Source organism: Salvelinus namaycush, chromosome 4, assembly GCF_016432855.1.
Source record: "Salvelinus namaycush isolate Seneca chromosome 4, SaNama_1.0, whole genome shotgun sequence".
Taxonomy (NCBI): domain Eukaryota; kingdom Metazoa; phylum Chordata; class Actinopteri; order Salmoniformes; family Salmonidae; genus Salvelinus; species Salvelinus namaycush.
This window is the reverse complement of record NC_052310.1, coordinates 25,910,692-25,925,161: the sequence shown is the minus strand read 5'-3', so window position 1 is coordinate 25,925,161 and position 14,470 is coordinate 25,910,692. Positions and strand designations below refer to the sequence as shown.

Sequence of the window (14,470 nt, the reverse complement as noted above, 5' to 3'; positions counted from 1 at the left end):
GTGAGAGGAAGCCCACTGGCGGGCAGTGGGAGAAGATGGAACGAAATGGACTTTGGCCGACATTCTGCACATTTTCTCATCTATTAAACATTTGATCTCAATACAGTTTCTGTTTCAAAAACTACAATATCGTATTAACAGAGTGGACTAGGTTTTGTAGACTTTACCCTTTGCAAATGTTTTTACAAATCGCATTGTTCAGGAGTGCAAAGGCGAATTGAGTTATTGCACACGCGTACTTCACAGAGTAGGCGTTCCCTAACGGAAATATGCAGATGATTACTAGTAAGCGCCAATGGGATATCGTAAACGCGTGCTTGGCTCTACCCACCTCCTTGCTTGTTCAGCCCACTATGACAATTTTTTTCCCATTGGAAACAACAAGCTGTGATCTATCTTGGTTTAGTTATAAACACCATTGATACAACAGTGGTAGTCTTTTGTAAATTGTCCAAGACAGCAGCCATTGCTTCGGTGAATAGGCCTATGTTTGTTGCAGTTTATTCTGTGTGCTCAATGTAGAGTTTTTCAGCTAACCCTTGCAAACGTACTGTAATGTTTTGGTGGGCTCTTCATCAACATACCGCTACTGCAGATTATACAAAGTAGCTACATTGAAACGTTGAGTGCCATTTTATTTGACTACAAAGGGAGAAAAAAAGCATCGGCCTCCAAGACGCATTTAGCTCGGAAATTTAAACCCGGTTGTAGATTAAGTCACCGGTGATAGTTCGCCTTATTTGGTATTTTTTTGAAGAAATTGATTTTTCACTGCCTTGACCATGTCGCTTCACGGTAAGCGCAAAGAAATTTACAAATACGAGGCGCCATGGACGGTATATGCAATGAATTGGAGTGTGCGACCAGACAAGCGCTTTCGTCTCGCTCTTGGCAGCTTTGTCGAGGAGTACAATAACAAGGTAACGCATTTTCTCTCCAAACATTCCATTATGAATCAAATGAGCCTACATTTAATCCTACTAGGGTAGAACGGGGAACACAGTAACAACAAAGTAAATCAAATTCGAAATAACGTAGGAAAACTGTTATTCAATGTGCTAATACTTGGTTAGTAAACCTGGTCTCAGAGCATTTCGTATTATTCTTATGTTAATTCATTTGTGGATGTCCATCTCCCATTTAATATACAGTATCAGTCAAAAGTTTGGACACACCTACTCATTCCAGGGTTTTTATTTATTTTTACTATTTTCTACATTGTGAAGACATCAAAACTATGACATAACACATATGGAATCATGTAGTAGAAAAAAAAGTGTTAAACAAATTAATATGTTTTATGTTTTATATTCTTTAAAGTATCCACTCTTTGTCTTTGACAGCTTTGCACATTCTTGGCATTCTCTCAACCAGCTTCACCTGAAATGCTTTTCTAACAGTCTTGAAGGAGTTCCTACAAATGCTGAGCACTTGTTGGCTGCTTTTCCTTCACTCTGCAGTCCAACTCTCAATTGGGTTGAGGTCGGGTGATAGTGGCGGCCAGGTCATCTGATTTAGCACTCCATCACTCTCCTTGGTCAAATAGCCTTTACACAGCCTGGAGGTGTGTTGGGTCATTGTCCTGTTGAAAAACAAATGATCATCCCAATAAGCGCAAACCAGACAGGATGGTGTATAGCTGCAGAATGCTGTGGTAGCCATGCTGGTTAAGTGTGCCATGAATTCTAAATTAATCACAGACAGTGTCACCAGCAAAGGACCCTCACACCTCCTCCTCCGTGCTTCATGGTGGGAACCACACATACGGAGATCATCCGTTCACCTACTGTGTCTCACAAAGACACGGCGGTTGGAACCAAAAATCTCAAATTTGGACTCATCAGACCAAAGGTCAGATTTCCACCGGTCTAATGTCCATTGCTCGTGTTTCTTGGCCCAAGCAAGTCTATTCTTCTTATTGCTGTTCTTTAGAAGTGGTTTCTTTGCAGCAATTTGACATGAAGGCCTGATTTCACGCAGTCTCCTCTGAACAGTTGATGTTGATGTCTGTTACTTGAACTCTGTAAACCATTTGTTTGGGCTGCAATTTCTGAGGCTGGTAACTCTACTGAACTTATCCTCTGCAGCAGAGGTAACTTTGGGTCTTCCTTTCCTGTGGCGGTCCTCATGAGAGCCAGTTTCATCATAGTGGTTGATGTTTTTTGCGACTGCACTTGAAGAAACGTTCAAAGTTCTTAATTTTCCGGATTCACTGACCTTCATGTCTTAAAGTAATGATGGACTGTCGTTTCTCTTTGCTTATTCGAGGACTTCGTGCCATAACATGGACTTGGTCTTTTACCAAATAGGGCTATCTTCTGTATACCACCCCTACCTTGTCACAACACAACTGATTGGCTCAAACACATTAAGAAGGAAAGACATTCCACAAAATAACTTTTAACAAGGCACACCTGTTAATTGAAATGCATTCCAGGTGACTACCTCATGATGCTGGTTGAGAGAATGCCAAGAATGTGCAAAGCTGTCATCAAGGCAAAGGGTTGCTACTTTGAAGAATTTCAAATATAAAATATACTACATGTTTCCATATGTGTTTCGTTCTTTTAATGTCTTCACTATTATCCTACAATGTAGAAATTAGTAAAAATACAGCAAAACCCTGGAATGAGTAGGTGTCAACTTTTATAATATGTTATGAATTCTGGCTAGCTGGCTAACGTTAGCTAGGTTAGGGGAAGGGTTAGCTAACATGCAAAGTAGTAGGGGCTGGGCGACATGTCCAAAATACATCACGGTATAAAAATAAAAAAAACAGTATTTTACATTTTTGAATAAAAAAAGTTCAAAATGTGCTTTGAGTAGTGCGTGACCCTACGGTGGTATCGCATCCATTCTAAGTGATTTGAATGGGTCTTGGTCCATTCTGATTGTTTTACACTTCAATTCAACTTCAACCTAAAATTATTTCCCGCATTTCCATAAATTTTTGCATTTTCTGCACTCATTTGAAATAATTTTCCCACTGCCACTTAGGGATCCACGATACGGGCAAAAAACACCTTATTTTTTAACCACTTTGCGATTTAGATCAAAGCCCTTGGAATCATGGAAATGGAATGTTCATTCTAATTCTATATTGTGAATATAAATAATAGTGGGCTCTTTGAATACATTGTTTGACATGACAACAAATGAAAATGCCAGGGAGGAGTTATTGTGACAGGGTTGGAACCAAAATGATGGTCAGTGTTTCCTAAGGGACCTTATAGGCCTACACCAACACTGGTATTAGGCTGTATTAGCTTGCTACTTTTGATCTGATTCAGTAATTTTTTTGGCAAACTAGCGATTAGCATTAGTGGCTATCACAATTTAGCTAAATTCTGCCAAGAAAAGACAAACTAGCTGTTTGCAGATGTAAGAAACACAAACTAATTGTAGAACACTTGTTGATTTTATATTAAGAAGCAAACTGGAAACAACATCGATGTCATCAAAATTGTTGCATGTGCTGCAGTAATCATGCAGACTGAACGCAAGTGTCTCGTGGTCAAGCAACAACAAATGCACTCCGAGAGCGAGAGCTCAAGTAGCAGTGTAAACTATAAAAATGGATGTTACACACAGCATATTTAACAAACCAAACATTCAAATACAATTATAGAAGGTAAAGGGAAAAAGCCAAACCGGTCCGTGCATCAATACCGGTGTATATAGTAAAATACGATAAACCGCCAGCCCTTCTAAGTAGTTGCAAAGTAGCAAAACATTTCTAAGTAGTTGAAAAGTTGTTCGTGATGAGATTCGATCTCGCAACCAATTGGTGGCTAGATGTTTGGGTTTTTGCCTTAAGTAACTGTCTTTTTTTGAGTGTCCAGGAATTACATTTACTATGTTACGTTTGTCTGAGACCAGGCTGGGTTAGTGTACCTAGGAAGTTTTGTTTTAAATCTATGAACACTTTTCTTTTATTGATGACAAATGTTTTTTCAGGTCGATTTGTAAATATTCTTATCGCCTCTTTCTTGATTATTGACCTACGGAACATTCTACATGTATCTAACCATATAATTTTTATCAGTAAGAAGAGGTCGGATTAGACTCAGATTTGTAATTTGTTACAATTAACCCCTTGCCTAGCCAGCATATCTGACCTGCTTGCTTACAGCTGCACTAGGGTCAGACAGGCTTCCTGTGTAGATTAAGACACCGCGGAGCCGTCGTGAGATATGGCTCGGAAAATGTACCTCAATCCAGGGATTAGAAATGTACTCCGAATTTTTCCATTATCCTAACTATTACACTGAGAAATGACTGCTAGTGTCAGGCTGTATATACCAATTAATTGTCTATTTCAGCCTGATTAATTAGACTAGCACAATTGCAACAATATCCATCACTGTCAATTAAACAAAGGTGTCACTGTTTGGCAGTTCCAGTAAATAAAATTCAATAATACAGGTTTATCATACTTATCCTCATCACAGAAAACGAGCAGGCTTAATATTATTTTGACCGCACATTTAAAATGTTCATATCTTATCCAGAGCGACTTACAGGAGCAAATGGGTTAAGTGCCTTGCTTAAGGGCACATCGGCAGGTTTTTCAACTAGTGAACTTGACGATTTGAACCTGCACCCTTTTTAGTTACAAGGCTCTTAACTGCTAGATTACCTACTGCCCCATGCTGATGTTATTGTCTGTTTTCCCCATAGGTTCAGATAGTTGGATTGGAGGAGGAGAGCTCAGAGTTTGTCTGCCGGAACACATTCGACCACCCTTACCCCACCACAAAAATTATGTGGATTCCCGACACCAAGGGGGTGTATCCTGACCTGCTGGCTACCAGTGGCGACTACCTGCGCATTTGGAGGGTAAGAAGCCAATAGCCTACCACTGCCAGACCTTTGCCTACCCTGAATATTGTAGCAACCTTAACCCTACATCTAGCGTCAACGTCAAGAGGTTCCAATCAGAGAGGCCCATACATGTGAAGGGCTTGGTATAGAGAAGCGTGGGGAGACGCTCTCCTGAAGGTGGTAGTGTAGCGACCTTAACACTGCTTCGATCTGCTCACACCAATTCTTATTGAACACTTCGGTTTGTTGTTTTCGCCAACTTTTTCGTTTGGATCCCACAACGCATTTGTTATCAGCTGCTGGGACTGCTACTCTCTGTCCAGTGATCCTGCCGACCAAGGCCGGGTCTGAGGAGCTATTTGGCGTAGCTGCTAGCCTAGCTAGCAGGGTTTGAGGGCTTGAACACAACCAGCAACGCGGTTAGCTATTGTGGCTGGGGCCGCAGTTTGTCCAGGGTTTATGGCTGTCTAGATACCTGCTGTTTGTGTTCAATCTTCCCTGGTACCTGCACTGTCTGGAACTGTGATGAGTAACAGTGTAACCTGCGTTGCTAGCTACCATGACAAAGACCAAAGCTGGTGGGAGTACCGTTGTGGACAGTACTATCTCTCTATCACCGGTGAAGGATCTTTTTAAACGAACAAAAAGAGTTCTAGGAGTTGTTAACAAGAAAATAGGTTTGTGTTTTGTCCAAATACTGGTTGATTCGACTAATAAAATAATGGATGACCTGACCAGAGAGGTCCAGGACCTGAAGAACAATTTGTAGTTCTCCCAGGGTCAGCTTGATTTGGTGAAACAGGAGAACGGCAAGATGACAGCAATCTGTAAGTCATTGAGAGGGGACATCAGTTCTGTGTGTGAATGATGGAAAAATCTGATTATCTTGACGGACAATCAAGACAGAACAATATGGTTGTGGATGGAATTGCAGAATCTCCACATGAGACCTGGATGGAGTCTGAGGACAAAGTGAGGGAAATTGAAGATGGTCTACCGGAACATTGAGGTGGAGCGCACACACAGGGCTGGAAAACCCGGCCCAGGTGACAGGCCCAGTCCGATAGTGGTCAAGTTCCTGAGGTTCAAATCAAATGTTATTTGTTACAGTGAAATGCTTACTTCCAAGCCCTTAACCAACAATGCTTTAAGAAGTTTTAAGGGGAAAAAAAGTGTTAAGTAAAAAATAGAAATACAGTGCCTTGCAAAAGTATTCATCCCCCTTGGTGTTTTTCCTATTTTTACATATATATTCACCTCCTTTGCTATGAATCCCCTAAATAAGATCTGGTGCAACCAATTACCTTCAGAAGTCACATAATTAGTTCAATAAAGTTCACCTGTGTGCACTCTTAGGGTCAGATGATCGCAGTATATAAAAAATTATAGTTATAAAAAAATATCAAACACCTGTTCTGAAAGGCCCCAGAGTCTGCAACACTACTAAGCAAGGGGCACCACCAAGCAAGCGGCACCATGAAGACCAAGGAGCTCTTCAAACAACAGGTCAGGGCAAAGTTGTGTAGAAGTATAGATCAGGGTTGAGTTATAAAAAAATATCAAACTTTGAACATCCCACGGAGGAGCACCATTTAAATTCATTAATCAGAAATTGAAAGAATATGGCACCACAACAAACCTGCCAAGAGAGGGCCGCCCACCAAAACTCACGGACCAGGCAAGGAGGGCATTAGAGGCAACAAAGATAACCCTGAAGGAGCTTTGAGAGCTCCACAGCAGAGGTTTGAGTAACTGTCCATAGGACCACTTTAAGCCTTATGCTCCACAGAGCTGGGCTTTACGGAAGAATGGCCAGAAAAAAGCCACAGCATAAAGAAAAAAATAAGCAAACACGTTTGGTGTTTGCCAAAAGGCATGTGGGAGACTCCACAAACACACAAACATTTATTTAACTAGGCCAGTCGGTTAAGAACAAATTCTTATTTACAATGACGGACAAACCCGGATGACACTGGGCCAATTGTGTGCCGCCCTATGGGACTCCCAATCACGGCCGGATATAAAGTCTGGATTCGAACCAAGGACGGTAGTAATGCCTCTTGCACTGAGATGCAGTGCCTTAAACCGCTTTGTGTGTGTGTTAACTATTTAACTGTACTAGAATGCTTAAAAGGCTGCACATTTTTTTTATATCGGTTATCGGTATAGTTTTTTTTTTTTTTTGGCAAGGAAAATATCGGATATTGATATCGGCCAAAAATGACATCGGTGCATCACTAAAAGCAACACCTCAAGGCACAACGCCTCTCCCCTATTTGACCTAGATAGTTTGTATGTATTGATATGTACTGTAAGCTATGTGTGCCTTAAATTAAAAAAAAATATTTAAAGCAAAAAAAGGGGAGGGTGGAGCAGGGTATTGGTGTTTCCGCTGCAGTCATTTGCCGCCAGGACAAAAAAAAACTTTTTTTTTATTTCTACCGAGGCGCACTTTGAAGATGCTAGAACAGTCCACATTTTATCTTTTCCTCTGCAATGAAAACAAGTAATGATTAAAAAAATCTGAAAACCCCATAGTAAAATAGTTAATCTATTTACCTAGTCTGCTTGTTGTGTATTCTATGTGAGAGAAACATGCATTCAATGCATACCAATTCTTGCAATCGCGGGTGAAAACAGAAGTTTTAATGGCCTTTTTTAAAAAGCGGGGGATACCAGCTTTCTACTTTATTTATTTCTCAACTCCTAAATATACGTGAACTGCACCAATTTATATCTAGAGATCACATTTGGGATCTGTCTAGTGTTTAGCCCAATAGGGTAAATGCAGATGGGCAACCCCATGCTTCCGTCTATTTAACTTCTCTAGAGTAGGTGAGACGCTAACGTCCCAGCAGGCCAACATCCGGTGAAACTGCAGAGAGCTAACATTTTAAATACACCATTCGTTGTATTAAACATTCTTGTAAATACATGTATCTTACATCATTTAAAAGATGAACGTCTTATTAATCCAACCGCTGTGTCAGATTTCAAAGAGGTATACTGCAAAAGCAAACATGAGATTTTCTGAGGACGGCGCCCCACACACACAAGTATTTCTAGCATTTTCCAACCAAGTATTAGCGTCACGAAAGTCAGAAATAACAATAAAATAAATTGCTTACCATTGAAGATCTTCCTCTGGTGGCAATGCCAAGTGTCCTAACTACACAGTGAGTGTTCGTTTTGTTTGATAAAATCAATTTTTATAGCCTAACACGAAACATTTGTAAACCGGTTGCGTTGTGATTTCCGTCTCATTCAACTTTGGACGAAGCGTTCGTGGTAATTACACACACTAAACAAACATTTATCCAGTCATGGTTGGTTTCATTGCAATCCTCTGGTTGTTACTAACACAACCATACATGATGGCTCTTTTCCCGGGACGTATTGACCGAAACAAACCGATTTGAAGACACCAATCAATGACCTCATTGCGCACCAATGGTAGGACCGGTCTATCGTTGATTGACTGTATTTTGGCCCAGTGACCACTGAAATCTAGCTTGGAAGATAGCCAATGAGCTGAGGTAAACGGCAATATGTAATGGTTATACGTTTGAAGACCAACCTTTGTCGTAAACTCTGGCGTAAAAGAGGTTCATTCGCCATTGCAAATCCTACTTGACGGAGCCACGAGTGTTACGCATAGCAGTACATATTCAATAGCATTTTCAACAAGTTTATATATTTAAATTATGCCGAATAAATCAGGAAAAGCTAAAACAAAGTCTAGGTATACAGAATTAACCCAAATTATAGAGGAAATTGATAGAGACAGCCCCCCATCTCACATCTAGCCTTCAGGGAGCTGCTCATCCAGGAGCTTGCTAGCTACAGCAAGTCCACTGCAGCACCTTCTGCTCCGTCAACCAGTGGTGTTCACCTGCCTAGATTCATCTCTGCAGGCATGAATATGCCTCAGGGCAAAAAGGGCACAGTGGGGAGGTGACGTTGTGCCCTTTGTCACAGGAAATGCCCCATCACCTGCACCACCTGTTCAGTAAGCCTCTGCTTTACAGCAGAAAGAGACAAATAACAATAAAAAAACAGAAAACGTATGTTTATTTTCTTCTACCAGATCTATTGTGTTATATTCAATTCACATTTCCAAACAATTCAGAGTGTTTCCTTTCAAATGATACCAAGAATATGCATATCCTTGCTTCTGGGCCTGAGCTACAGGCAGTTAGATTAGGGTATGTCTTTAGGTGGAAATTGAGAAGAAGGGGGGGGTACCCCAAATAAGTTAATTATAGCCATAATGCTGCATCAGTTGGTCTACAGGTGATAATGCTTATTGCTAATGGCATACCTGATAATATAGACCAAGCATAGTCAAGATGCATGGTCCAATATGTATACATATTTGTAACAAATTATTTTTCCAATATGTTGTGCTCATTTCTGGAGTTGGAAATGTATATTTTAGATGTCAGCATAATTACATTTTCATTCATTTTAGAGTAGAATGCCCTTTTTGAAAAGTCACCAGAACTGAGCTTCGCAGTCTTTCTACATAAAACGTATCTAGGCTGGACATACAAATTATCCAGGGGGGAACACTTTAGGTATAAATATGTCTGCTTCATTTGATGAGGTGATTTAAAAACAAACTTTTGTTGTTCCTGACAGGTGAGTGACACTGAGACTCGTCTGGAATGCCTGCTCAACAACAACAAAAACTCAGACTTCTGTGCACCGCTGACATCCTTTGACTGGAATGAGGTGGACCCTAACCTGCTGGGTGAGAATAACTTTATCCTTTTTTTTATGGCCAGACTACGTTACCGGATTCTCTGGACGCCTCTTCCAGATTGCCTTTGACATTTAGTGTTCAAAATAAGCTAAACAATTGAGTCTTGAGCAAGTATGAGCTCTTGACGCCTCTTCACAAACAAGAGACACTAGCATATACCATTAGCTCTCCAGGTGTCATTGTTATACAGCCTTGGTTGGTCTCATTTACACATTTTTTTTTTTACTTAAGACTTTATATAGAGCATTCATAATGTCTTCTACATCGACGCTTCATTTGATATTTTTTAAGCAAAGTCATACTACATGAAAGGTGATATAAAAGGTCCTTACATCTGTTGCTTTGCCAAATGCAGCATAACCCTTTTGCCACCCTTTATATAGCATGCCGTTTGCTTATGAATGATACATAGGCCTTAAAGGGTATAGGAAGGCATCATTAAAGATGTGTTGTAAAGCTTTTGTATAATTTCAGCCAGTAGTTTTGTCGCTCACAAGCCAAAACAGGTCCCCTGCAATTGAAATGATATGTTACAAACTCCAATTCATACAACATGTTACGAATTTATAAGTGCTTATGATCCCGTTCAATAAATCTCATGATGTTTCTTCTCTGTAGGTACCTCCAGTATTGACACCACCTGCACTATCTGGGGCCTGGAGACAGGTCAGGTACTGGGCAGGGTCAACCTGGTGTCTGGCCATGTCAAGACTCAGCTCATCGCCCATGACAAAGAGGTAAAGGCACTGCAGGGGTTAGGCCAGAGCTGAAATAAATAAAGTTCCAATATCCACACTTGCATACCAAGTATGTGGTGATGTATTGGCCATTCAGGCTAAGTAGTATGCTAGTGTGGATATTGGGCATAGTCAATGTAATGGTATAGCAATGTTCCAAGTGATCAATGAAATTACCGCCTCCACCCATTGTCAGTTGTTGTATTTTAGCCGTACTTGCCTAAAGTATCTGTCAAGTCAATAGACTATGAACAAACCATATTTTCTATCTCAGCAGTAGATGTCACCTGTTATTTCACCAAATGTGTGTCCTTGTCGCAGGTCTATGACATCGCATTCAGCCGAGCCGGTGGTGGTCGGGACATGTTTGCGTCGGTGGGGGCAGACGGCTCTGTGCGCATGTTTGACTTGCGCCACTTGGAGCACAGCACCATCATCTACGAGGACCCCCAGCACCACCCGCTGCTCCGCCTCTGCTGGAACAAACAAGACCCCAACTACCTGGCCACCATGGCGATGGATGGAATGGAGGTCAGCCCTGCATCTGTTTGCCTGTCCGTCTGCCTGTCTGTCTGCCTGTCCATCTGCATGTCTGTCCCATCCTTCATTGTACTGTATGTGATTACGTTCATGTGATTTGATCAATGCTATAGCAATTCAAATAATGCATGTTTGGTTATCTGGCTACAGTATTGGACCAGTAAAAGTCGGTCAATTATGCTGAACAAAAATTCTAGTAGTCTATGATTATATGTATTCTACCTTAGCATGTGCATTTTTCTCTCTGTCCGTCCCAGGTGGTGATCTTGGACGTCCGTGTGCCATGCACCCCAGTGGCCAGACTTAACAACCACCGCGCCTGTGTCAACGGCATCGCCTGGGCGCCCCACTCCTCCTGCCACATCTGTACAGCAGGTAAGCCCTCTGTTTCCTCCCGCTTATCTTATACAGTATTATCAATGTGCGTATGTGCCAACCAGCCATGTGCTAACCTTCCAAGTTAAAAAATACATATTTGTTTCCTCTTTTTTTTTAAGCAGTATATGGAAAATGCCAAGGACTTTGGGATTATTTTTACTTGAAAATTAAAGTATGATAATATAGGATACAGTTACTTAAATTGGTTTTTGGTTGTAAAATGCTAAAGTTGGCGGATGGTGGCAGTGGCTAGGTAAACAAACTCAAAGCTTGCAATGCACTCCGTCCTTCAATAGAGTGCCTACAAGGTATGGAAACATATGTAAATTTGTAATTTGGGTGAACTATCCCTTAAATGTATATTATTGATTCATTAATCCATAAGATTCTGTTGACAAAAACATCAGACATTCTCAGAAAATATGAATATAAATGAAATGGCACATCTGCATCGCGGGTGAGATTTTATTTTATAAGTCGTTGTTCCATAACATCCCCATGGAATTATTTAGTAAAACTAGAGCACAGGGCTGAAAAATATATACCATCGATTATCAAATCTGCCCTCTAGTAGCCCAGAACACAAGCATTGATTTCAGTCTACAATACACTAACTACTGTCCCCTTTCCTGTTCGGAAAGTAGCGGATGACCATCAGGCGCTGATCTGGGACATCCAGCAGATGCCCAGGGCCATCGAGGACCCCATCCTGGCCTACACGGCCGAAGGCGAGATCAATAACGTCCAGTGGGCATCCACCCAGCCTGACTGGATCGCAATCTGCTACAACAACTGCCTAGAGATTCTCCGCGTCTGACATAACCTGGGCTCAGCTCTTAGCGGGACAGTCTGAGGTGATCCTTGGAATCTGATCTGAGCTCAGTGTCGATGTCCTATTTTAATACAGTTGGTAAATCGAGAGGGATAGTTTAACTCCGGCCCGCTCAAGAACGGACATGGCAACTTCATTTTTATGATCTGACGTCAACAGGGACTCCTGTTCGTGTAGGACTGAACTGTATGATACTGGATTGTGTATGTGTTGTTGCCCTTTTCATTTGAGGATAATGTTATAGATGCCCTTTACATTCAAAGGGGGGCGACAACATTACCCACAGACAACGTTTACACCCTCCTGAGTAATTTACGGAAATGCTCAAGACTCCCCCTGGCTGCCTCTCAATTTAGAATTTTCTCAGAAGCTGTTATTTTTGACAGACATGTTTGAATAAGATGCGGTTCATTGTGAGATCATGTTTGTGAAGGGGAGAAACAAGAACACAAATCAAGAGTAGCCAAAAGACTCAACTTGTCACAATTATACCCACACTTACCAGGGCACTTTGTTTAAACCTGAGACTTTTTTCAGCATGTTGTTTGATAAGCGTATAGGCTTTAACATGTGAATGGATCTATTTCTTTAAAGTGGTCTTTGGTAGAATCAGCAGTTGCTACATCCATTTTTGGACTTATACATTTAATGATGTGTACCCATTTTGATTCTTGAAGAATATAACCTATAAATGCTTCATTAGTTCAAAGTCGTTCCAAATCAGAACCCAAAATATAAGCTCATGTTTGTAAACACTGTATAGCCTCTAAACATGGTACAACTATAGTTTTGATCTCATGAATGGTCAGTACTTGCATCCATAGCTGTCTACGAATTTGAGTGGTTCGATTTCTCCAGCCCCACCCCTCAGCTTTTGACCGAAACGGGGCGGGGAGTCTCTTGTTATTGTTTCTACTGCTGATTCCGCTTGTAAGCTTTTTTTTTTTTTTATGCAGTATAATGTACGTAGTTATTAGTTGAGTGGCCATTGTAATTTACAATATCTTTATTCTCTTAACACCCCATTTATGTCTGAATCACATCGTTTCAGATCATATGGTTATCTTTAAAACGGGACTGAATTCAACTGTTCAGGTATTCAATTGTTTATCTTCACATTTACAATGTGATATGAAAAACATCTTTATTTAATACAAACTACAGTAAATATCTGCATTGAACTTATTCATCCACTACTACAATACAGCTTTCCTATTTGTCTTGGTTCTGCCTGTAAAATATTGTAAAAAATGTTCATAGTGCTAAAGGTAACCCTAAACACTTTGTGTATAAACTAGATTAGGTAAATGTATATGAATTGTTGTAATGTACAGAGTGATATTGTATTGTTGAGGTGCAAACGTCATATCAAGAAGTGGTTCTACTTTTTACATTTTACTTCAAGCCTCGGTCGTAAGGGCTACATAACACTGTCACAATGACATAAACAGCCATGACAGCTGGTGTCACCTTATGGCAACCAACTTAAAAAATGACACAAACCATTAATAGGCTTAGTCAGTGGTGGTGGGGGGAGGGGAATAAGGGAGGGTTGTCAAAATAAAGTTTTTGTTTAACTTTTTTTTATTGGGCACAGAGGGTAGTGCTTTTTTTATTCTCGCTCTCTGTTTACATTCACCTTTTTTGCAGGTTTTACTATATAATTTATTCTATCCTAGACAGATTTCCTCATCTGCTTGCGTGCCCCCCCCCCCCCCCCCCCCCTATAGGTTGTTATCAATAAAACCTCACAATACGGTGCAGAGCGTTCGATTTGGCTGCTCTGGGTCAAGGAGACCCCCAGCTCTGCTAAAACCATTGACTAAGCCTACGTGCTGTTTTCAAGGGATTGTTAAATAAATATGAACTACACTGAACAAAAATAAATGCAACATGCAACAATTTCAAAGATTTTATTGAGTTACAATTCATATAAGGTAATCAGTCAATTTTAATTAATTAGGTCCTAATCTATGGATTTCACATGACTGGGAATACAGATATGCATCTGTTGGTCACAGATGAAAAAAATAAAAAAGAGGTTCGTGGATCAGAAAGCCAGTCAGTATCTGGTGTGACCACTGCATCATGCAGTGCGACACATATCCTTCGCATAGAGTTGTGGATTGCTGTCCCACTCTTCTTCAATGGCTCTGCGAAGTTGCTGGATATTGGCGGGACATCCAGAGCATCCCAAACAGGCTCAATGGGTGACATGTCTGGTGAGTATGCAGGCCATGGAAGAACTGGGACATTTTCAGCTTCCAGGAATTGTGTACAGATATTTGTGACATGGGGCCGTGCATTATCATACTGAGAGATGAGGTGATGGCGGCGGATAAAGGATCTCGTCACGGTATCGCCTTAGATAAAATGCAATTGTGTTCATTGTCA

The 14,470-nt window shown here is 40.8% G+C and overlaps 1 protein-coding gene across 2 annotated transcripts; it reads left to right on the top strand.

Moving 5' to 3' along the window:
• The first annotated feature begins 451 nt into the window (after window positions 1–451).
• LOC120046381 (DDB1- and CUL4-associated factor 7) lies at window positions 452–13,985 on the top strand. Of its 2 annotated transcripts, none has more exons than XM_038991566.1 (7): window positions 452–920; window positions 4,681–4,839; window positions 9,466–9,577; window positions 10,208–10,326; window positions 10,648–10,857; window positions 11,124–11,241; window positions 11,889–13,985. In XM_038991566.1, the coding sequence occupies exons 1-7, from the start codon at window positions 783–785 to the stop codon at window positions 12,059–12,061; spliced, it is 1,029 nt and encodes a 342-aa protein (XP_038847494.1). In that variant the 5' UTR covers window positions 452–782; the 3' UTR covers window positions 12,062–13,985. The 2 variants fall into 2 exon arrangements, with proteins under 2 accessions (XP_038847494.1, XP_038847493.1); XM_038991565.1 differs by having other exon boundaries at window positions 11,886–13,985.
• The last annotated feature ends 485 nt before the right edge of the window (window positions 13,986–14,470 follow it).